Source organism: Tenrec ecaudatus, chromosome 12, assembly GCF_050624435.1.
Source record: "Tenrec ecaudatus isolate mTenEca1 chromosome 12, mTenEca1.hap1, whole genome shotgun sequence".
In the NCBI taxonomy this organism is placed as follows: domain Eukaryota; kingdom Metazoa; phylum Chordata; class Mammalia; order Afrosoricida; family Tenrecidae; genus Tenrec; species Tenrec ecaudatus.
The window spans coordinates 124,460,965-124,485,832 of NC_134541.1; the positions used below are offsets into that span (position 1 = coordinate 124,460,965).

Below are 24,868 nucleotides of genomic sequence, written 5' to 3' on the forward strand. Positions count from 1 at the left end.
TACGGAAGCCGCCACGGGACACTTTCAGCGCGCCGGCCCGGGCCGCGTTCTCGCGCCATGTGACCGGCCGCGGTCGCCCTGGCAACGCAGCAGCGCCGCGCCCCCGCCCGGCCACGGGTTGAAATCAACTCGTCTCCAGGGCAGCTGTGCCCGCTGGTGAAGTCACCTAACCTTTCGGACTCCAGAGCGCCCGCCTGGCCGACTTCACGGTCTAACCCGAGAGCGGAACCGTCCGTGGGCGCACGCCCTAGAAATGCCGGAGGCCCCCTCTCGTCCTAGGTCACTGCGCTCGTCCTCGCCGCCCGCCTGCGGCCTCACGCTCGCTCAACGGTCGGTGAATGGACGTCCGAGCCTGGCCTCCCCCTCGCCCCTGTCCCACCGTGCGCTCTGCCCACCACAGCCTCCACTGGAGACTAGCGAGGCTGCCAAAGACCGGCCTCCGCCCCCCTCCGCCCGTGGCCGGGGTCCTTGCGCCCTCTGGTGGTGACGTCGGGGCGACGCCCGGGGTCCTTGCGCCCTCTGGTGGTGACGTCGGGGCGACGCCCGGGGTCCGAGAGCTGGCGCTGTGTGTCCGGGAAGCAACCCTGGTGGTCTAGTTACCATTTGGGCCGCTGACTACAGGGCACGTAGTTAGTTCAACACCCCCCACTGCAGCTCTGCTGGAGAAAGATGGGACTTTCTACTCCCATAAAGAGTTGCAGCCATGGAAACCTACAGGGGTCACTTCTCTGTCTTATAGAGTTATCATTGACTCAGTGGCCTTGAGTTTGGTTTTATCATCTTCAGGCTATATCTAACGAGTGTGCTGGATAAAGAATGTTCTAAAAACCAAGCCCACTGCCATGTGACTCTTTGGACTCAACCTTGTAAGCTCCCCAGACTGTAACTGTAAGAGAGGAGCGGGCAGCCCAACTTAGCACCACCCCACCTCCAGAGCGTAGGGTCTCCCCGGCTGTAAATCTCCCTCATTGTTCTCCTGAGGGGTGGCTGGTGGGTTTGAACCGCTGGTCTTGCAGTTAGCAACCCCAAAGCGCCTAACTCACAGGCCACCAAGACTCAGAAGCCCACTGCCATCGTAAAGCCCCTTTCAGGGACCCTGTGCTGTAAATCCTTATGGGAACAGACAGCCTCATCGTTCTCCCTCCAGGCGGCTGGGGTCTGAACCACTGACTTTGCAGGTAGCAGTTCAATGGTTACCCAACAGCGACATCAAATAATTTACTTTAGCCCCTCCCTCTTCCAACTGTCCTCTGAGCACCTCTCCTGAGACTCTGGAGTCCCATGGGGGGAGCAGGGAGCTCCCAAGAAGCCTTGCTAGAAATGGCTTTGAAATCATAAGGCCCACAGGCCCCTCCCCTCAGGATCAATATCTCATGTTACAGAACTGGGGGTCAAGGGGAAAGAGGTAGAGAGGAACTTCAGATTGTAGCTATTTTGTTCCTTCAAGAAAAGATTATGGAGGAAGTGTCTACTATGTGTCTGGTGGTATGCTGGCCAAAAGGGACATGGAGCTTATAATCACACGGAAAAGACACACACACACACACACACACACACACAGAGCACCTAAAATGGAAAAGCCACACACCAGAAAAGGAACATGAGGCTTATCCTCATGGAGCTTATAACCACACGGAGAACACACACACACACGGAGAACACACACACACACACACACACCAACCACACACACCAGAATATCTGCAAAGCGTCTCCAAATGTGAAAATCACTCCTAAAACTCAGTAAGATAAAACCACTTTTCTTTGATTTTTCTTTCCCAAATGAGCAAAAGATTTGAAGACATAAAAATGTGCTGGCAGCCTGCTTTTGGAAAGGTCACAGCCTCAGGAACCTACAGAGCCATTCTGCTCCATCCTCCAGGGTTGCTGAAAGTCGAAATCCACATGGCACCAGCAAACGTCACCACCCACCCAGTGGGTCCTCCAGCAAAAATGCCTGGTGATCTGTTCTCATAACGGAGTCTCTTGGATCCATTGCCATCAAGTTGGTTCCAACTCATAGTGACCCTAGAGAGCCCGAGAAGCCTATTGTGTTACATAATTTGGTGTCGAGACTATTAAGAGTGAAGGGATGGAATTTAGCCTGTTGATCAGGTCAAAGCTTGATGACCTCATTTGGAGGCACTAAGGAGATAAATAGCTCACTGGAGGCCAGACCCACACTCTCTGCTTCATCTTCCTGCTGTCAAGACACATGGATGCTTCCACTGCCACTGGACCATAAGACTTTCCACCACTTTCCGCATTCTGTATCAATGCATGTGTTCTGTGAGTCTGAAGAGGAATTTATAGACTGGTTTTGGATATATGGGCTAGTACAGGACTTGTGGATTTGATCTGGACAGAACTGAGGTATTTTCTCAATATACAACCACTCTTTTATATAAAGCTCTTTATTGGGGGCTTTTACAGTTCTTACCACAATCCATACATATCCATTGTGTTAAACACATCTGTACATATGTTGTCATCTTTTCTAAAACATTTTCTACTTGAGCCCTTGGTATCAGCTTGGTATTTTCCTCCCTCCCCCACATCCCCTTGATAATTTATAATTTTGTTTCATGTCTTATACCAACCGCTGTCTCCCTTCACTCACTTTTCTGCTGTCCGCCCCTCTGGGAGGGGCCCTACATTGATTATTGTGATCATTTCCTCCATACTCCCCCATTTCCTTCCCCTCCTAGTATTGCTGCTCCCCTCATTGGTCCTGAGGGGTTTGTCTGTTCTGGATTCTCTGTGTTGCGAGCTCTTATCTGTACCAGTGTACATGTTCTGGTCTAGCCAGATTTGTAAATAGAATTGGGGTCACGATAGTGGGGGGGCAGCATTAGAGGAAGGTTGTGTCTATGTGCTTCTCTAGTCTACCCGGACTGACACACCTGTGGCACAGGTTACTGTTACATGTCACTCTGTGGAACCTGGTCATAACACGGACCCCACCAGGAGTTGGAAAATGCTGGCACTGAGTGCTGGAGATGCTGTGGGGTCCCGGGACCCCTTCGATGCTAGTAGGAAGGCAGGGGATATGGCAACTCTGGAAAACAACTTGGCTTTATCTTTAAAAAGTAAACTTACACTTCCCGTGTGCGGCAGTCGATGCTGGAATACAGTTCTTCCAGCCACGGCCACCAAATGGCCTTCGGTTTCCTGATAGGTCTGAGTACACAGGTGCTCGAGGATGATAGGTCGATTGGATCCCCCGTGAGTGGCTGGTTGCCAGCCTGCTGGGTAGAAAGTCAGCCATCTCCGAAGCAGGAAGAGAAATCTCAGGGCCAGCATGGGTGCCGTATTAGGAACGGAGTGCATCCTGTGGACGCTGAGATGCTTGAGCATTGAGCCTCCTGGGTCTAGGAGACAGCTGTGATATCCCTAAGGAGGGGCAGAGGCTCAGCAGCAGCAGAACCAGGAGCCACTAAAGTAAAGCCACATTTTTGGACAGGAAGTAGGGTGCTCTTGGTGCTGAGTTTTGCTCACCCACAAAGCTGAAGCCGTGTTTGGGTTGAGATCTACAGCAGAGTGGCGTGCCCTGTGGCATTAATTGGCAGTCCCAAAGAGCTTTGCAAGCAGAGGCCAGAGCAGCACCGAGAGACTGAGGCCCCAAAGGCCTGCCTGTGAACACCGCCTTCACACTTGCGCTGAGTTAAGGAAACGTCTGACCAGTGTGGCCTGTGACTGACGTTACAAATGTCCAAATGACCCCAGGCAGGAACAAGGTTTAAAGAGAAAGTTGGGGCTTTTGGACTCCTGTAAAGAGTCGCAATCTCAGAAAGTCACAGGGGCAGTTCTTCCCTGCCCTACAGGGTCACTGTGAGTCGGCATCGACTCAATGGCAGTGGATGAGAAGAGAGATGCTGCAGGAGCTGCAGTGGCATAGTGGGTTACATGGGTTGACCTGCAACCCCCAGGTTAGCAGTTTGAAACCACCGACCTCTCCCCAGGAGAAAGATGAGTTCTTCAGAGCGAAGCTACAGCAGAGGGGGGATAACCTTAGGGCAGAGCTGCGAGAAAAGAAAATGTGACTCTTGAGATGAGCATTACTCATAAGCTCAAAGGTGAAGGATACTCGTGTGCCCATCCAGCAGATGGTCCAGCCAGACAGGGACACTACTCAGCAAAGCCAGGGGTGACTTCCTCTCTCTCTCTCTTTCTCACACACACACACACACACACACACACACACACACACACACACACTCTCTCTCTCTCTCTCTCTCTATCTCAAAAACCTCACGCTAGAAGTCATGCACAAAAAAGAGATACTTGGGACTCCAGCGGTTCTCAACCTGTGGGTCGCGACCCCTTTAGGGGATCGAATGACTGTTTCACAGGGATCGCCCAATTCATCACATTAGCAAAATGACAGTGAAGTAGCAACGAAAATAACGTTATGGTTTTATGGTTGGGGGTCACCGCCACGGGGGCCTGTATGGAAGGGTCGCGGCCTGAGGAAGATTGGGAACCAGTTTTATAGGTCAACCGCGGATTTCAGAGGTCAAGCTCCGGGAGCAGCAGGCAGAGAGCAGCTCAGTGGCTCCTGGGGGCTGCCAGTGGGAGGGGAGCGGATGGGTTCTCACCCGCGATGGTGGCAGTGGTTGCGTGACTGCATCCATCTTACCAAAGCACATTGATCTGGATACTTAAAATGGGCTGAATGGTGAGACATGGGCACTCTGCTACAGCGCTGTTTCATCAAGACGAGAGGCAAGTCTACTTTATAGTCCCATAAAGGGATTTGTCTGAAACCGGAGCCCAACTCTCACTCTATTGTACCCACATGCTGGTCCCTCTCCTGCAAAATGGAGACAGGAACGCCCCGACCTCACTATGTGGCCCCGTGGGCTAAGATCATGGGAAGTGCCAGGCTGGATACGCGGCACCAAATAGGCGTTCCTGCAAGTTCCAAAGTGGTGAGGGTGCCGCAGGACTGGGTGGAGTTTTGCTCCTTTGTCCACAGGGTTGCTATGGGTGGGCAGCTAACAAGAACATTCCACAGGCTTCAACGAGTTCTGGAAAGGTCAGTGCAGTCCCTTAGACATGTCAGAGTGGTCCTGCCACTCAGGTGACTCCACTCCCAGAGGTAAGACCTCTGGAAAAACACCTCACCGTGGTCCCCAAAGAGAATCACTGCAGCGTTGCCTGCAACAGCAGTATCCTGGGGGGTGGGCTAGGTGTGGTACAGGGAGGTAAAAAATCCCCACCTGTCACGGAACAGAGAAGTTCCCCTGCCACCTAAGGGCCCCGAGGCCAGCAGTGTGGCACTGAGACATGCTCTAGAGATGTGAGGCTTCCGTTCCCAGCTCAGCTCCTGGTCAGGATGGCTGCACCTCTTCCGGCCAGCAGACAGGCACAAAGCCGGAGACATGCCTGGAGTCGCCCCCCCGCCCCAGTAGCATGGGAGGAAGCATGGCTGTGTGGGGACGACAGACTCTTCCACGGGGGCTTTCATGACACTCAAGGACACCGACACAGTGGTCCGTCTGCTCCTTTATTTGATGGAGAGTACAGTACATAAGTCGCGTGAAAGAGCTCAGTGGGCTCGCAGACAGCAAGGAGACCCGCGAAGGGAAGGCCTGTATTGTGTCACAGGTCACTGAGACAGGATAAAGGTGTCTGTGCATATCCCCACATTAGAAACTTACATTCAAAAAAAAAAAAAGTTTTATTATGACCGGTTTCTGCTAAAAAAATCGGTCACTGGAGAATTAATGGCACTTTGAGTAGACAGTGTTGGGAAAACTGGCTCGTTAGACAGTGGGACTAAACATGAGCCTCACAGCCAAAGGTGCATTTTAAATGGTTTCAAGGAAGAAGTGGCGGTCGATGGATACAGCAACCAGTATCTCGACCAGCCCGAGCCAGCGCCTGCCTACCATGCCCCAGTCAGCTTGTGCCAGTGGGTCTGCTGCCGTGCCAGGCGACCCTTGGGGGAAGGAAAACGCTTACCAGATCTGTTAGCCAACATTAGAAAATGCAAAATATTGTAGCTAATGTTAATAAGAAACCAAAGGGCAACACAAGACTCTAGCAACATAGCGATTCATATTGCTGTTCTGTGGGCGCCCCAGTACATGTACAAAGACGGGGGTCCTCTGAGCTGCCTGGGAATCACCAAGAAGCTGCTGGGGAAAGCCCAGAAGGCAGCCCACAGGTCACAGCCTAGGACACCAAGAGGCTGACAGGTAAAGGGTGAGGTCCCAGTTCCACTGGGGATCAGATGAACGGACGTGCAGTGATGGCACCCATAGGACTGGCACAGACTAGCCAGCTGGTGAGGACGAGAAGTTAGGCGCCTCAGTGGAAGGGGCAATTGCCATTGCCCCCACCAAAAACACCTGGGGGGCCCAGAGAAAAAATAATTCACCTGACTAGCCTGTGACCTGTCCTGGGCAGCACACAGCAGACAAAGAACTCACTTGTGGCCTGTGTAAGGTGCGGCAGAGAGGCTGGGTGTCCACCACTGGAAGGGCCAGATCAGTGACACTCACCTGGTGCCCCGCTGGGGACGACCTGGCAGCAGCTCACAGCAGGGAAGCGGATCCGAGAGCGGCAGGGCCAGCGAGACGTGCCCCCCGTGGGCGTCAAAGGTATATTCACACGTCAAACCCTTGTTTGTCAAGGACACATTTATCTCCAGATATGTAAACAAATGCCTAAGGGGGGTGGTTATGGGAGGGGGCGAGCAGGGAGATAGCCATGAATGCAGACTGTGAGCTTACCCATCCCAGAAAAAGCGGTCACTTGCTCAGTACCAGGAAAGGCACCCCAGGAAGAGCTGCTGGAAGAAGGCTTATCTGGCCACTCGCCTCACCCTTCAAGAGCCAATTGTCTGCCTCGATGAAGCGAGTCTCTGGGTGAGCTTGGCCACCGAGGCTCCTGTGAGCCAAAAAGCCACCCCCGTGTTCTGTGCCTCAAGCCAACAGCGCCCCTGGCCCCAGATGAGGAGGGCCATTGTTGGCCCCGGACGGGCGTAAACCCCAGGTGTGGAGTCCCACACTCACCCCTTTTTTAACCTAAGCAAAGTATCAGAGAAGACATTTCAATGAAGGAAATGGGGAGGGGCGATGGAGGGAGACTTCATGTCTAGGGGGCTGGGATCATCGTGCACCCAGGGCAGGGACAATGCCACTCAACTAACCAGGTGGGTGACGGCCTGAAACGGGTCGACAGGAGAGAAAGCCCAAGGCTGCCGTAAATTAGAGGCCGCTACCTGAGTCAGTTAGTCCCCATGGGCTTGGAGGAAAGAGCCGCCGTTCTCCCTGAGTCCAGGCTGCCCCCCACAGCCCCCCCGGAGAGGCGTTTCAGCCCCAGACTTCGATGAGGTCCCCGGATTCCATGCCCAGATCAGCTGGCAGCTCCTTCCCTGAAAGCTTCGTCCCATCAAAGAAGAAAGTGAGCTTGCTTCCTGAGAGCCCCATGGCCTCCTGGTAGTGGGTCATGAGCGTCTTGAGAGGCGAGTCCTGGACGGAAGGGAAACGGATGGAAGCACTTGTAAGGGCCAACCGAGAACGTGGGTCAGGGGAGGCAAGGACTGAGCCCGTGAGAGCCCCCCGCGGACGGGACGAGGAGGGGCCACGAGGTGTTAGGACGAGCCCAGGCCCCTCAGGTAGAGCGGGCGGCCAAGCTCTCCACTTCCGTGGGTCGATGAGGACAACGAGAGTGCTTTCTGTAGAACTCTTCTTGATAGGGCTGGACTGACGGATGGTTTATGTGGATGATAACCAATCAAACTTAAAAGGTACAATGAGATTGAAAGGAGTGCTTTCCCGCTCCGGGCTGTGCTGAGAATGAGGTCGCATCCCGCCTGTGGGGTCCTTCTCTTCAGCACAGGGAACAGAGCTTAGTGTGATAGCTCTTGTTGGTTCACACCAAGAGGCGGCCTTGGGAGACTTGACTGGAATTCGAAGAGGAGGGAAGCTGACCCATGGGGTGGGGCGGGGTGGGACCTAAGAGGATGGAGGGGCGGTAGGCCATTTCCCTGGGGTGGGGTGGGGGGGGACACGCAGAGCAGCTTCCCCCACTCACCGGACAGAGCGAGACTTCCAGCGTCTGGTGTTTCTCCTTCCCCTGCACCCGGAGCTGGAGCAGCTGGGAGGGCTTTGAGGACTCGGGGGAACTTGCCAGCACCACACAATCTGCAGGAGCCAGGGCAGGAGGCCAGGCCTAAGGGAGGGTCTGAAGGCAGGAGCCCCTCTGGACAGTCCCGGTCACCCCTTTCCAGGGCAGAAGCCTCAAGGTCCCCCACCTCCCTACTCTCTGCTCACCAATGATGTCAGCCACTCCAAGCTTCAGGGTCCTTGGCGTGGCGGTAGGGGACAGCTCTGTCTCTCCAAAAAGCAAGAGGATCCTGCTTGGGGAGACCCTGAGGCGGGCAGCCATATGGTCCACCACACTCTGCAGGGGCTCAGACTGGGGAGAGGACAAGAAACAAAGGTGCTCGTCCTACCTTCCTGTTTGCCCTGCCTTCACCCCAACAGCCCCGTCTCAGATGTAGGTCTCCCCCTTCACAACGCAGAGGAGACAGAGTGAACGCCTGTGAATGGGGAATGCAAGTGAGCGACGCGCCAAAAAAGGAAGCCAGGAGCGGTGGGTCTGTAGCTCATTAGACACTGACTCACAAGCCCCAGGTGATGGGCACCAGGTGGGAACGCGGGCGGTGTGGCTGGCTGTGTGCTCCGTTTGTAACAGAAGACGGAGCCGGACCTGTGTCTGAGAGGCCCCTTGCAGAGGCTGGCAACAGACCGAGATGTTCCTAAAGGGCTGGACAGGGCAAAGGGCACTGCTGACGTGGCCTTGGAGTCTGTGCGGCTCAGAGTGACCCCAGGTGCCACAGAGTGAACCACGGCCCAGGCCCGCGCCGCCCTCACAACTGGTGTGTGCGAGCCCATTGTGGCAGCCACCCATCAGCCCACCTCATCAAGGGTTTTCTTTGCTATCCCTCTACCCAGTCTGGTGGGTACAGAAGGTTTTGCCCCAGGTTGTCCCCTTATTGTATGCCAAGCCTAAGCTGCTGCTTGCTCACACATGGTCAAAGGCCTACCCCTGGAGGCCAGCTGCTTCCAGGTTATCTCCCTGAGGCTATCAGCCATCTAGAGCCATCAGACCCTATTGTCTCCCACCGGAGGTGGGGCCCACTCCCTGCTGTGCCCCTGAAGGAGAGCCCAAAGACAAGGTCAAGCCAACTGAAGGAGGACCAAGATTAGGGTGCCCACTTGAATCCAGGGTCTTCCCACCTTGTCACATGTGTAACCCTAGCACCATCCTTTCCTATTGCACGTACACCCCTAGCTCATCCCCCTCCTGTAGCATGTATGTAATCAGGGGGGCTTGGACGACCCTGAAAATGTATATAGACCGTGATTGGAAAATATATTTGCTCTCTCTGTGTAGACCTGGCTGCTGAGATCATAGCTGTCTGGGAGGTGTGCAATTGCATGGCTTATCTTGTCTGATGTCTCCTTAATTGTACCCCTCAATTATACAACCACCCCCTCTTGGACCCGTTAGATTGTGGGGCTGGTACCCCACAAAGTGTGATATCTTTTTACAAGGATTGGGCCTTCGTGACAACCTGTTAAAAGTAGTAAGACAAAGTCTCATCGTCATCTCTGCTTCTAAAGAGAACACTTCCTTTCAAGGCAGATACACCTTCAAAATTCTTCCCCAGCACCATCATGCAAATGCATCCATTCTTCTTCGGTCTTCCTTATGCAATGTCCAACTTTCACATGCCTGCGAGGCAGCTGAGACTACCACAGCTAAGTCTGCTTAATGTCAAGAAGGCCAACATCCTCACAACTGGACCAAGCGGTAACATCACGATAAACGAAGAGACACGGGCCTAGTATCCTTCGTGCCATAGAAATGGGCCAGCAGTGCCATGCTCCAAGCCTCCACCTAGAAGCTGGAGAGCTCAGATGCCTGCATGACCTCTGCTGTGTCCAACCTCAAGGTCAACAGCTCACCAAGACACCCCAAAACCAATCCCCCGCCCCCCCAAGCCAAAGGGTCCTGAAAGCAGCAGCTCAGGGAAAATGGACAAGTACTTCCGGAGGAGACCCCAAAAGGCTCAGCAGAAAACATGCAGGCAAGTAGGCAATGGGATGGTCTATAAAACCCCAGGAGAGGAAAAACCTGCCAACCTCGGATCAGGTACCACACCAAAGTGCCCCTCGCACAGGAATGCAAAGATCGCGGAAATTAAGGGAATTGTGAAAACAAGAGCACCCCACAGCTAACGGGAGTGCTCTGGGCAGAGAGCCAACAACGGCAGGCAACAGCAACACCTGGAAACTAACCTCAACAAAGAAAAGAAGTATCAAAAGTAGAACGAAACTTTGTGGCAATGATTGTACAACTCTTCCTGACATGACTGAACCACTGAAGTGTATGGTATGTGGATTATGTCTCACTAAGACTTTCAAAAAACCAAAACAATGAAACTACAAGGCTAAAAATAGGGGACCAGGGATATGAAGTTTACAAACGATGACCACTATGAAGCAAAGGGAGCAATGGGATGGGGTCACGCCAGAACCCCCGGGGAGGAGAGGGAGCAGAGACCAGACTAACAGGCCACAAAGCCTTAAACTGGGAAGATCATAATGGATTGCAGGGTGACCTTGGCAAAAAACAAATCAGTCTTCTCGCGGAAATAAGAAAGGAGAACATGGTAACGCTTCAGTAAACACAGAAACTCAAAAACTAAGAAGAAAACCTGTCCACGAACTGCACTGGGCCCAGAAGGCTATGTGGAACATACATGCAGAAGACCCCAGCACACGGAGAGCAGTAACTCTGCCGATGAACACACTGACTGTAAAAGGGTTCAGGGAATGAGACCGTCAGCATGCTGTCCGTCCGCAGAGACTCCCTTTAGACAGACAGAAATGAGAGAGAGATCCCAGCAGGGGAAGACGTAGCAAGGGAACACAACCCGACAAGGCGCAGTCTGGTGACCACGACGTCTGACAAAACAGCCTGGAAGGTACAAACCAGCATGGAGCCATGGAGAGCATTAGGTAACCATCAAAGGTCAGTCCAGCTGGAGGAAACAGCCAGAATAACGATCTGCACATGTAACAAAAACACTCATAAATAGAAAGGTACATGGATTACTTTTAAAACGATGAATTACAGAAATTAACAAGGCCGCAGGAATAGCAGGAGACTTTTAATACACCACTCCCGAAGAAAAATAGAGTAACTGGAAAGAAACTTAATGAGGATACCAAACAATCCACAAGCTCACTGCTCTCAAGTCAATTCTGACTCACGGCACCCCTGTGAGACAGGGCAGAACTACCTGGTGGGGTTCTGAGACTGTCACTCTTGGTGGGAGTGGAAAGCCTTGTCTTCCTCCACTGGAGCAGTTGGTGTTTTTGAACTGCTGACCTTGCAGCTAGCAGCCTACCACATAACCACTTTGCCACCAGGGCTTGAATGAAGATACACAAAGCTCTAAATAACACCACCAACCAACTCAACCTCGTGAACACATGCACAACACTCCACCCGCAGCACACTAAACATTCTCATTCACAGGCATGGGACATCCGCCAAAACAGACCACAGGACTGTGGTTCTATGAAACTAGAAACCAATAATAGAAAGATCAATCAAATATTTAAAAAATCAAATGCATGGAAACTGGATTATACCCTGATTAAAAACTACTGGGTAATAAAAAGAAACTTTTAAAAAGAAAGGAAAGAAGAGGGAGAACCAATCACAATGACCTACCTATAACCCACTCCCAGGGGGGATGGACATCAGATAAGGGGGTAAAGGGAGACATCGGACAGTGTAAGACATGGAAAATAATAATTTATAAATTATCAAGAGTTCATGAAGGAGGAAGGGAGAGGGAGGGGGAAAAATGAGGAGCAGATACCAAGGGCTCAAGTAGTAAGAAAATGTTTTGAGAATGATGATGGCAACAAATGTACAAATGTGCTTGACACATGGACGGATGTATGGACTGTGATAAGAGTTGTACGAGCCCCCAATAAAATGATTTTTTTTTAAAAGAAGAAGTACAGAATCCCTTACATGAACATGAAAAACAGCATACCAAAATCTTTGACACCCAAACCAAGCAGTGCTCAGAGAAGAGTTTACAACTTACTTGACCTGGGAGGGGAAGCCAAGGGCGCGGAGCACTGCTGACGAATGACAAAGCAGGAGCCCTCAGACCCCCAGCCTCACAACCTGGGCGGCACCAGGACAGACAGTGGCTGGAGAACCCAGAAGGAAGCCCACGCGTCAGCACCAATAATGGGGACAAACCCTAGTCTTCAGAAATGGTGCTGGCAACACTGGATATGCCTTTGCAGAAAAAATAAACAGGACCCACGTACAAGACTCTCTCATATACAGAAACTGACGCCAGGTGGAGCAAAAGCCTTAAATGATAAAGATCCTCCAAGAAAACATGCAGGCACATTTAGGGGTCTTTAGACATGGCATAAATACATGATCAAACAGAAATGAGAATACACAGATGGGTGACTGGAACCCCTATAAATTAAACACGGATGCACATCTAAAGACTTCACCAAAAGAGTGAACAGAGATTTTACAGACTGGGGGGGGGGGGGGAATGGCAACAACATATTGGGCAAGGAACTAATCTCTCAAATGTACAAAAGAAGACGTGCTCAGGCACTTCACTAAGGCACACATGCTCGCTGTCAGCAAACGCAACCCCAAAAGAAATTCTCGTGACCATGTGCCCTTTGAGATGCAAATCAAAGCAAGACGACAGCACTCACGCCTGCATTAACAGCAAAGTCGCGCACACACAGCAACACCACACCAAGTTCAAGAGTAAAGATGGTTCTGCAAAAACACACATCAAGCTGATACAAGAGCTCAATAGAAAGTAAGTGTCAGAAGAGAATGAGGGCAACATATGTACCAACATGCCCGATGCAACTGATGTGTGGATTGTAACAAGAGTTGTACGCGCTCCCGATAAAATGTTTTCCCCAAAAAAACACACATCAGTGAACCTGTAGGGCATTATGCTGAGCGAAATCAGTCAATCACAAAAGGACAAATGTTGAATAACACTCCTGTTGTAAAAAGTCAAGCCAAGGTTTTCACAGTAAAAGAAACATTCTACCAGGGTGTGAAGGGAAAGAAACGTCGCATCACTAATGAGAGGGCTGCCAGGCAACGTGCAGTAGGAAGGAGGCCAGCAAAAACAGGGACGCCTAACAAGGACCAGCCTCAACGGCCCCCGAGGGTCACCCGGAGCAAATGCCTGGGTCACTCTACCTGCTGCCCCGCATGGGAGGGAGAATGCCGCTATTTTGTAACTCTGTTTTTTCTATGAAAGTTTTAAAGTCTACTCAGGTTTGAGAGGACACTTGTGCGGCTATAGCTATGATATCCGTGAACACAGTGCAGCACACCCTGAGCAAACTGAGGGAAACTTCTGGTCTGCGGGCTCCGGAGCGCAGTCTCAGGGGACACCAAGGTCAACATGTTTCCCGGGGTTTTCTGGACCCTGGGGACAGTGGGTGGTTGACAACCAGGAAAGGCGCACATCAGGTTGTCGTTCCGTGTGTTCGCCGGGCAGAGTGCCTGTGCTAGAGGATGGCTGACCGATGGCAGAGAAGACGGACTACACGCAGCACCACGCAGCATCAGGACGGGAGGCGGCTCAGGAACAAGCTGAGACACGAAGATGGCAGACCTCACGCTTGCTGGAAGCCAAGAGCGCTTGAAGCACTTCCTGGTGAAGGTCAGCACGCACGGCCTTCAGTACGGAGTACCACTCAATAGAAAGAAAACAGACATCCTCACAACTGGACCAACAGAGAAAGACTGATGCTGTCAGGACTTTCCCTTTGCTTGGATCCAAAATCAGTGTTCAAGGAAGCGGCAGTGAAGAACTGGACTGATGTATGCACTGCACTGGGCAAAGTGTAAGCAAAGATGTCATGAAGGCCTGGCACAAACCAGGGCAGTTTTCCACAGCATCGCCTGCATGTGAAAGTTGGGCACTGAATCAGGGAGCCTGAAGAAGAATCGATGCGTTTTAATTTGAATTATCAGCCGTTCACAACCACCAGCCACTCTGAATGGGAAAGACTGACGTTTTCTGCCCTTGTGAAGTGTCAGTCTCCGACCCTCACAGGGCAGTTCTCCGTCCCCTAGGCTCCCTGTGCGTGGGGCTCGCCTCCGTAGCAGAGGGTTCGGTTCCGGTATGGCTGGTGAAGGACACTGACTATACCAGGGGAGGTACCGTGTCTTCGAGGAAGTTCTGGAGAAGTGAGAAAGGTGAGACTTCGTCTCATGTGCTTTGGACACATTAACCAGGCTCTGGAAAGGGGGTCAGCCAAAGTAAATAAAAAGGAAGAGCCTGGAGGAGACGGACGGCTTGTCAAATACTCCAACAGTGGTGAAGACAGCACAGGGCACAGAGGCACTTCACCGTGTCGTGCACGGGTTGGCTGAGTTGGACCCAACTAGACAGCCCTGAGAAACAACCGTGCACCAAGACAATGTTCCCCAGCCTACTTTGGTGAGTGGCTTGCCACCAGCCATCTAAGGTGCGCCTATCAGTGACCTTCCTCCCTCTCAAAGAACGAGCTAAGAAAAAGGAGTCGCAATTAGGATTGCCAGGCGGTGAGCTGATAAGGTGGGGTTTGCCCATCTGGCCCCGTGTAGGGCACTGTGCCGTGTCCTGGTGCGGACCTCCTAGAAGAGAGTGATGAAGGAAAGGAAAATGCACGAGAACAGACAGGAAGAACAACATGAAGGGGCAGCAGGCAAAAGACAGGAGGTGCTGGAAGGCCTGGCAGCAGCAGAGAGCAGGTGTGCTGCAAACAGGAAGACACCGGAGGCCCCGCTGCCCGAAGGGCCCCTCTCCCGAGGCAGCCCGGCACTCACTGTCTGCACGGGGAATCTGACCACGTCCGCCCGGCACCGGATTTTGAGTGGGAAGAGGCGAGGGCTCTCTGGGAAGATGGGCCCTTCCACCAGAACCACGTCATCCTCTGGGCTCTGGCGCCCTCTGCGCTGGTGCTCCTTGGGGGTCAGGCAGGAGCGAAGATCTTGGAGGCGCTGATTCACTTCCCTGGCGTGAAGAGACAGGTTAGAGAGGTTAGGGTTGGCCACACTCCCAGACTACAGCCCAGCTAAGAGTCCTCTGCCTTGTACCTTAACTTCTGCAGGGCCCTCGTATGCTTCCTGCTTTTGGTCCTTGGTGGAGGCGAGGGCAAAGGAGACAAGTCCTGCACCCTGCAGAGAGAAAAGGTGCTAGGATGGAGGCAGTGGAGAGGCTCTAGCCTCACCCCTCTCCTCTTCATAGAGGAGAACAGGGGCATCTTCTGGTAGCCCCCGTTTTACTGGGAGCCTGAATAGGCACAAGATTACGAAGACACAGTCATCACTGTTTGACTGACATGACTCGGACCACTAGCAAAGGAACAGCCAACCTTTTCTCCCAAATCCCAATTTTTTCAAATTAAGATTTAAAATATTCATGCACTCATTCGTGACTTATTAAAAGCGAATGACCCCTTCGATCGGCTCTACATCTACCCAAAGAATGAAAGGCTCCATTTAAGGAAAGTCACTTCCAGCAGACATGGAGCATGCACTGTATGCCAAGTGGGAACTTGGGCACTTTATGAGCAATTCTCTAGCACAGGCACCCGTGCCACCGTTTCACAGAGCACGCAGGACGGGAACCACAGACTGTCCCCCCGCCGCCCCCGAGCCACACCACTAGCTTCAAACACTGAACTCCACTGCTGCTGAGTCTCCAGACTCCCTGCATTCGCTCTTGACCCTTCCAGGGCCACCCAAGGGTCCTGCCCATCTCAGCCTTCCCCTCCCACCCTCTTCCTGCTCCCGGGGCTCAGGGCTGTGCCTCACTCACAGAATCACCTCCTGCTTCTTCTCCTCTTCTTCATCCTTACCCCGCAGTTTCCTCTTCCAGGGAAGGCTTGGAAATGAGGGAGACTCGGGCCGGGAAGGGCTGGAATCTGCCAAGTCTGCATGTGAGGGCAAAGGAGGAGAGAATGGGAGAGGAAGGCCATAGAGAAATGACAAGCAGAGACTTCCAGAAGGTCTTCACATGGCTGGTCAAGTGATTTCTGACATCTAGAGCCACGGCTTTTATAGGCAGAGAGAAGGCAGTCCCTTTTCTGTCTCCTGCTTCCTGCTTCCTTGGAGGTGTCTGCTGCCTTGGAGGTGTCTGCTGTCTGTCTTGGAGGTGTCTGCTGTCTGTCTTGGAGGTGTCTGCTGTCTTGGCATCTCTCTCACCCCATTTCTCTTCCGCTCGCTATTTAGTCTCTTCTCTCTCTCAAGAGAGTCACTTTTCAAAATACATCCTACACAAATCCTTCTAATTAACATTACAGGCACATAAAGTGGCATTATGCGGGAGCATTCGGAGGTGTGGGCAAGTGTGGGCGCTGGGGAGGCAGGCGGGATTTGGAACAAAAAGGCTAGCTGACCAGAGAGAATGGGCACGGCTGTCTGGAAATGCCCTCGCTCACATGGCTCGCTTTTCACCCTCAACAACAGTCAGTGGGCTGTCCATGGCCTCACAGAATCAGTCACTCGAGAGAAAGTTCAGGGGGCTGGGAACAAAGGGGAATGGACAGGCTCCCAGAGAAAAAAGGGGCGAAGCCCAGGGAGGGGCGGCAGTCATCAATGGGACGCACCGTGCAGACCCTGATGAATGGAAGACTGATCTGCTCGACTAGACCCGCACCCAATCAACCTCCAAAAGTAAACCATTCTTTAAAAGGGGGAGAGAGAGGGGCTACACAGGAAGGGTGTAAAAAACATTGACAATACCATGGGAGGTGAGGGAATGAAAGGGAGGCGATGTCCAGGAGTCCAGGAAGACACAGAACGCTTGGAAACTGACCGTAGCAGCAGTTGCACAATTCTGCTTGTTGCGAGTGAACTGTTAGCTCTCAATTAATAAATCAATTTAAAAAGACCGTTAATACGTTCACACACACACGACCAAAATATGTGTCAGAAGAGACCCTGAAACCTGTTCTTGGGCACCGAGAACCGGGAGAGACTGGAAGGAAAGTCCACAGGGAGCGTGAGGAGGCACAGAAAAGTGCGGAGCCAAGCGAGAGCAGGAGACAGAAACCCAGGGAGAAGCCTGTGCTCAGCACATGAGCAGCGCAAACAATGGCAAGAACACACGCCAGCCTCGGGTGGCGATAGTGAACTCATCTATGGGCAAAATATTGAATGCTACAAGGAACATGAGAGAAGATGGGAGGATGAAAAATCATTGGTAGATGCTCAACCATCTTGAGGTCGTATATGATCAAGAACCAAGGGTACTGAAGGAAGAAGTCCAAGAAATAAGCTAAAAATGAGACTCCGGGAATTGATGGAATACCAATCGAAATGTTAGCAAAGCGATGCACACTGGAAACACCCACCTACACCAACTGACTGGAAGAGAGGCGTATCTGTGCCCATGCCAAAGAAAACACAGTCAACCGAATGTGGAAATTAGCAAACAACACCGTTACCATCTTGCCAGTAGTCCAGAAATCAACGATGTCATGCACTGCACTGGGCAAATCCAACGCACAAGACCCTTTTCTGAATGTTGAAGAGCAAGGACTTCACTTTGAGGAATAAGGTGCCAAGGCATTTTCAACAGCCCACATGCACTTGAAAGTTGGGCATTAAGGCTGAAGAACGGATGCGTTGGAATGAAGGTGCTGATGAAGACCACTGAAAGCACCACGGGCTGCCAGACAAACAACTCTCTTGGAAAAAGTACAGCTAGACTGCTCCCTAGAGGCAAGGAGAGCAGAACTTTGTCTCACGGGTCAGCAGAGACCAGATCCTGGCAAAGCCCACCATGCTTCCTAAAGCAGAATGTCGGTGACGAGGGAGACCCAATGAGACGGATGGGCATGGCGGTCGCAACGGTACACTCACACACTAACTAACAACACTGTGAGGACGGCACAGGGCCCGAAGAGTTCTGTTCCACGTGGGGTCGCTGTAAGTCAGAACCATTCAAATCACATGCAAACAAAACTTTACTGAAGATCATTTTTAAATGGCAGCAGTAGTAACAACATAACAGGGCGCTGCTGGATTCAGGAGAGAGTGAGTAGGGCCGGGGCCATCCTTGCTCACGCCCCACCCTCCAATTTCTGACGGCGGCCTCTGTGAGCACTGAGTGTGGACCCGAGTAAAATGAATTCCTGACAAACTGGCCATTGGTCCGGTTGTGAGGGCTTTTGCTGTCTTGACACTGGGTTGTAATCCGTGAAGACTGTTGGTGGGAATACAATGCAAGACCTTCTTTTGGGGGCCTCCATGGTTAATCAACGTGAGATTGACCACCAGAGTTCAAAGTAAACGAGTCTTTTTTATTTTTCTGGCCCAATGCAGGGGCTAGAGAGAGCAGCCCCTTGTCCCGATTGAGTCGAGTACTTATACTTTCACAATTCTACACAAAGGCAAGTCATAGCTACACTTTCACACAGGCTTCATGAAGCAGTTGCGCCCCAGCCTTCAGAGTCCACGCCCTGCAGTTCTGCCTGCAGGCTCATCTCAGGGTGTGGCTGGGGCTCTGCAGGATGGCAGGGGTCACGCTGAGGCGGTTTGGTTAGCCAGACTTGCCTTTCTTATGGTAAGTGACGAAAGGAATGTTTACAGAGCGGGATAGCACTAGTTAGGCCCAGAACTGCTCACAGAGGTGAGAGCGTTAGTCAGGCTTTGAGTGGATTCTCACAAAATAGTGCAGCAGCTGTGGAAAACGGTGTGGAAACCCTTCAAAGCCTGCAAACAGAACTAGGGTGAGCCAGCAGGGACTCAGACACTTGGATGCCCAGGTTCCCTGAAGCACTAGTCACAGAGCCAAAGGTGGACACAAGCCCAAGGGCCACCAACAGATGAGCGTTTCAAGTAAACTGTGGTATCCGCGGGCAGCAGAACACGGCTCAGCCAGCGAGAGATGGAGTCTCGATACATGCTATAGTACGGACGGAACTGGAAGATATCACAGTGACAGAAATCTACCAATCACCACAGGAAAGACAGTATCACACATATAAATGGTAAAAGCAAATGTGGAGAGGATGATGTGCCAGAGGCAGGAAGGAGGACAGTGGTGTGGGGGGAGGTCAGATGCTCACAGGCATCTTCCCTGAAGGCAGTCCCTGCTGGACTGCTGTCCCCCGCACACCACAGGGGTGGGGGCCTGCGACCATTAGCTTGGTTCCTGTAGGTGGAGTTCACACCCACCAATAATGGTCACTTATCAGTTGAGCCAGGGAACAGGCCAAAGCGGCTCTGTGACATCCAAAGTTAGGCTGCCATCCTATAGCTAGGATCCGCCCATCTTGCCACATGTGTACCCCCAGTCTCCCCTCTTCCTATTACGTGTGGATACCCTAGATCACCCCCTCCCATTACTGTATTACCTATAGCACAACCCCTTCCTGTGACGTGGTCCTCACCTGCCATGAGGGGGCTCGCATGTCCCCAGAGAATATATAAAAGCCTGGGCTAGCATTAAAGACGCTCTCTCTCTCCCTCCACGTGGACCATCAAGTGGGGCTGAGGTGAGCATGTCTGACTCCATTTATTTCAATACTTCTCTCTCTCATGCTCTCTGTAACTTTACTATAATCTTTACTTCTTATCGCTGTACAATTGCGCCTACCGGACCTGTAATGATGTGTGAGGGGTTGGCTTCCCCCGACAGTGGTGGTACGTAAGGGCGGTTTAACGGGGATGGAAAACTGATTACGGGCAAGGCTGCACAGGCAGTCGTTGCAGTAAGTTAGCCACCTGGAAAAAGCTGTGTGGTAGGTAGATAGTTACAACAAAGGCAAAACTGAAGCTGCTGCTGAGAGTGGGCTCCTGGGCTTTGAAATGGAAGATCTTGGTTTGTTCCAGGGGACATCCAGTACTTCTAATTGACCTGCTGACAGGCTAAGCGCTTCTCTCCCACCTCCCAGTTAATTGCAGGAGCCTGAGGTCTTCAAAGCTTGCCCAAAGCCACCCAAGGCACAACTGGTGTCTACTTGCCTAGAGCAACAAAGAAGGAAGAGTGGAAGAAAGTGGAATGTGTAGCTAATTGCCTCCATAAACAGCTTCCTCAGCCGAGACCTAAGGACCTGGGTGCTGCTGAACAATCTACAGAAGAGCCCGATCCATTTGGGAGGAAAGGCCGTGAGGCTTTCAGCACATCTTTAATGCAGTTTTGGTGGTAAACTTAGGTGCCTCGGCTGATACTCGGGTCGGCTTATACTGGAGTAGATACGTAACTTCAAACTCTCATGGGCTCTAGGCTTCCTGAAGTCATGAAGGCTGGATGAACTCAAACTACTGCCTCAGATCATCTTTAAACCTTAGGCCAAAGACATCCTGAGAAGTTTTCTTAAAACAAAGCAGTAGTTTAGCTTGACCAGTAAAGACTAGCTGCATTGAGCACCGTACTCTTTCCAGAGCAGTCTTTAAGGGGAGATGAGGCAGAAGCCTGACGTGGCAGGGGCAGTGACATCAGCTGTGAAGGATGCAATCAGTGTCACTAGAGGGCACGTGTAGAAAGTGTTGAACTGGTACACAGACTTTGTTGTATATATTCTCACCAAGAGAGATGTTTATTTTAAAGATGCTCAACAAGTGATAGTCTGCAGAGCCCCCAGGCACACACCCAAACCAAACCAAACACCACCATCGAGTCATTTCAACTCAGTGACCCTACAGGCCAGAGTGGAGCTATCTCGATGGGTTTCTGAGACTAACTCTCTCCAGGAGTAGAAAGTCTTTCCTTTCTTCGGCAGAGCTGGTGGTTTCGAACTGCTGACCCTACGGTTGACAGCCCAGCTTGTAACTCACTACACACTAGGATTCAGGCACAGAGACGGCACAATCACACGAAAAGGAACTCAAGGGCCATACGTTGTGAAGAAACTTCTCGATGGATTTGGGTAGATTATAGCAGAACAGTGTCCTTGCCACGGGCAAAGGCAAGAGTCGGTATGGTGGGGACAGGCAGTCAGAACGCAGCTCACTTTAACCCAGGGCGTGCTCCTCACACGCACAGATCCCTTGCAGGCCACAGTGTAAAAACATACCTAAAGAAACAAGGGACAGGGCACGGACAGCTACCCATACGCCCACGTTCACCACAGCGCTGACTCAGAATAGCAAGAAGCTGGAAACCCGTGGGAAATGAAAGAAGAAACTGGTACACACACACCATAAAAACCCTGTGCATCACCAGATAATAGTAACACTGGGAGCTACCTCACGAAATGGATGGATTTGGAGGGTAATGTGCTGAGTAAAGTAAGCCAATCACAAAAGGGCAAGTACTACATGAGCCCACTGTGGGGATTTTAAAATGAAGACACAGAAAGGTATTCCTCCTTCATAAAGAAACAGACTGAGGGCTAGCAGGGTGGGAGAGGAAGTACTAGGGTAGAGGGTAGACAGCTACTAACTTGGCGGAGAACATATCCTCCGAGACGGGGATGGGGGGCAAAGGCAGGGTTAACTGGGCACGTTATTGGGAAGGTTGACAGAGCTGTTGAATACAGAAATGTAAACCCCCATCTAATTCCCAACAGGTAACGAAGACTTGGGGAAACGGATGGATGCCATGGAATTATGTGAAGAACACGGAACACACAGGGGACTGACAGAACAAGCACATCTGTCTAAGAGTACAGCCAGAAGCTTCCCTAGAAGCCAGGATGGCGAGACCTTATCTCACGGACTGTGCACATCTTTATCAGGAGAGCCTAGTCCCTGAAGGACAGCATCATGCTTGGTCACGTACAGAGTCGGTGAAACGAGGAAGGCCCTCAACAAGATGAACTGACACAGTGGTTATAATAACACTTGGCTAAAACGCCCTTTGTGAGGCTGGCCCAGGACTGGGCGGCAGCTTCTTCTGTGGCACCGAGGGCCACTGTGAGTGGGAAAGACACTGAGGACACCTAACGACAGACAGAGTAACAGATGAATTGTTTCAACATGCACTACTCCTCCACGCCAAGACACTGAGAAGGCAGCTGTCTGGCCAACTGACCGCAAGAGATCCCCATTTGTGCCCATTCCAAAGAAAGGTGACATAACGGAACACAGAAAGTACTGAAGGATATCATGGCCATCACCTGTGAGGAAAACTTTGCTGAAGACCATTCAACAATGGGTGCATTAAGTAGTACATGGCCTATGAGCTGCCAGAAATCCAAACAGGATTCAGAAGAGGATGTGGAATAAGGTATATCATTGCTGCAGTCAGACCTATCTTGGGTGAAGGCCGGAGACCAAAAAGTCATCATTTTACTGGTTTTCCTCCACTACGTGGATCCTATAAACCGATGGATTCCCGTTTACTGCCTTTGGCTGGCTTGCTAAGTCCGCATTCCAAAAATGCCGGCAAAGGCTGGCAGCACTGACAAAATTAAAAAAGTTTTTGCAAAGACCTTCTTGCATATTTAATCATAATTTACAGATTCCCTACACACAGACACACATCCCTACCAGGATTATAGAATTGGGATTTCTGGAAATACAGCCTGGAAATCTCTATGTTAATACACCTGCCTACTTGTTGAGAGGTTTGACATAACTTCCTAACTTTTGTGTCTTCTGGTTAATAACCCAGACTTTCTGGATCTTTCTGAAGCCTTTTTTTTTTTAACCTTGCATACAGGAATTGCCTCTCTCATGCCCAGTCCCTGAACCTCGGGGCACAAAAAACTGTAGGGAGGTGAACTTCAGAGCTCCTCTCCCCTGGAACCTCCGCACTTACCATCCTCAAACTCAGGAGGGCACTGTTTTAGGAGGGACAGGTGATCTGGGAGAAGGTGGAGGCTGCTTTTTACCTGCAAAGGCCAAAATGAGCAGGACGGTCAGCCCCGAGTCCTCCCTCCACTGAAATGGAATCGGTAAGCTGATTAACCGGTCCGACACCCAGACTACCTCCTCCAGCCCCGAGTCCCACTTAGCAAGCAACGACTACAACCATCCTCTCCTGGGGGTGACCTGTCAGAGTTCCCCAAAAGCCATACGCTCGCTGACACACCCCCTTTTCCCTGGGCCCGGGTCCACAGGCATCGTTCTTTCACTAGATCCCTAGCCATCCCTCGGCCTTCCACTGGTAGGGGAGCCCCGCCCCCCAATTCACCACTAACTGGAGACTCCAGCCCCCTGGCGTGTTCCACGCCCCCTTGCCCCGCCCCCCGCCCCAGTTCCAAAGTCTCTCCAGTCAAATCCCAGATCCTCCCGGCCGGTCCCTGAAGCCCAGGGACTAAGATGCCAGCTCCCGGGAATCCCAAATTCCCAACACACCGCAAACCCGTCGCCTCCGCAGGCGGAACGGTCCGGTACCTCTCGGACCCGAGAACCCGGGCCCTGCAGCCCGTTTGTTCCCCCAAGAGCAGCCCCAGAACCCTAACCTCCACACTCCCGAAATCTAGTCCTCCTCGACCCCGCCTCGCGGCCCCTGCGCACAGCCCTCCCGGGGCCCGGCTGCACCTTCTCGGAGTACACCGGCACCACCGGTGCCTCGCCCGGATCCAGCAGCCGCCGCCGCCGCCGCACCGCGACCCGCGGGGCTCGGTCGGCTTGCGCGTCCGCCCCTTCGCTGTCGCTGTCACTGTCGTCCCCCCGGGACGCGGGCGGTCCGGGCAGCCCCGGGAGCGGGCCTTGAACCGGGTCCTCGGCTTCGCGCGCCGCTGCGGCCTCCAGAGTATCCTCATCGCTATCGCTGATCAAATCCACGAACGCCGAGTCCCCGGTGTCCCGGGCCGGAGACGGCTGCGAGGTCAGACGCCGGCCCCGGCCGCCCCGACCCCTCCGGGCTCCCCGAGCTCCCCGAGCCCCCCGGCCCACACTGCCGCCCCGGGCCGGCCGGCCGCGTCTCCTCACGGGCTCCGCCATGGAATAGCCGGCCCCCACAGATACCCGCCTCGACTAGTCTCCCCGGGCGACTTCCGTTCTTCATTGGACAAACGGTCAGCGGTTCGGTACCTCGCCCCGCCCAAGCCCTCTGGGCCCGCCTCCTCGCCTTTTCATTAGTCACTGAACCCATCCATCACCTATCTACCAATGACACGAAGGTACCAAAGAATCCAAGCACCCTCCGCGCAATCAGCGTAGGTCCCGGTTCTACTCTGAGCACCCATTGGTCGTACGTTTTCGCTTCCGGGCCAGCCCTTTCTCGGGCCCGCCCACTAAAGGTTTCCTGGCGGGTCGGGGAGCGGGGCATTCTGGAGATTGTAGTCCTCAATCCTGAGACCACAGCGTGAAAGTAGGATCGCTGGGAGCTGCTTTTAAGAACTGCTGGACACGACCAAGACCTCTCCGATGCCCTCTATTATCGTTATTAAACACACACACACACACCACCACCACCACCCCACCGCTGCGTTTTGTTAGGTAGCGGAACAAGCCCAGAGTCAGGTAGGCGGAGGTACACCTGGGTGGGGCCGAACTAGGCCAGGTGGGCTTAATTCAGCCAAGGGGATCAACCAGTACCATCAACCACGCCTCCCAGTGGAAAGTCCTAAAGGCCAGAACCTGGAGACCAACACCCTCTTTCCATGTGCTCCCGCGCCTTCCGCTTGGGTGTGCCTTTGTCTCTCCCTGTCCTCTGTCCTGCCTCCTCTCTCTCTTCCCCACCACCCGACCGCCACATGTGGGTGGGCAATTCCCTTCTGGTGCCTGTGTTCAGTTAGTGTAACGACGACGGAAACTTCTATCTTTCATAAACACCCACTTGGATCACAAACCAGGCTTCAGCGGGAGTTCTTTCTTGTGCAAAGCCAAGGACTGAGGTTATTTCCCACCGAGAAATGTAACAATTTCA

The 24,868-nt window shown here is 52.4% G+C and overlaps 1 protein-coding gene across 1 annotated transcript; it reads right to left on the reverse strand.

Annotated features, from left to right (window-relative positions):
- Positions 1-5,495: 5,495 nt before the first annotated feature.
- Positions 5,496-24,008, reverse strand: NFATC2IP (nuclear factor of activated T cells 2 interacting protein). The gene is made up of 8 exons (XM_075564660.1): positions 23,536-24,008; positions 22,811-22,883; positions 15,917-16,031; positions 15,193-15,273; positions 14,923-15,109; positions 8,286-8,430; positions 8,047-8,156; positions 5,496-7,481 (listed from the first exon to the last, which is right to left on the reverse strand). Exons 1-8 carry the CDS (start codon positions 23,938-23,940, stop codon positions 7,323-7,325), a joined length of 1,275 nt encoding a protein of 424 aa, XP_075420775.1. The 5' UTR covers positions 23,941-24,008; the 3' UTR covers positions 5,496-7,322.
- Positions 24,009-24,868: the final 860 nt, after the last annotated feature.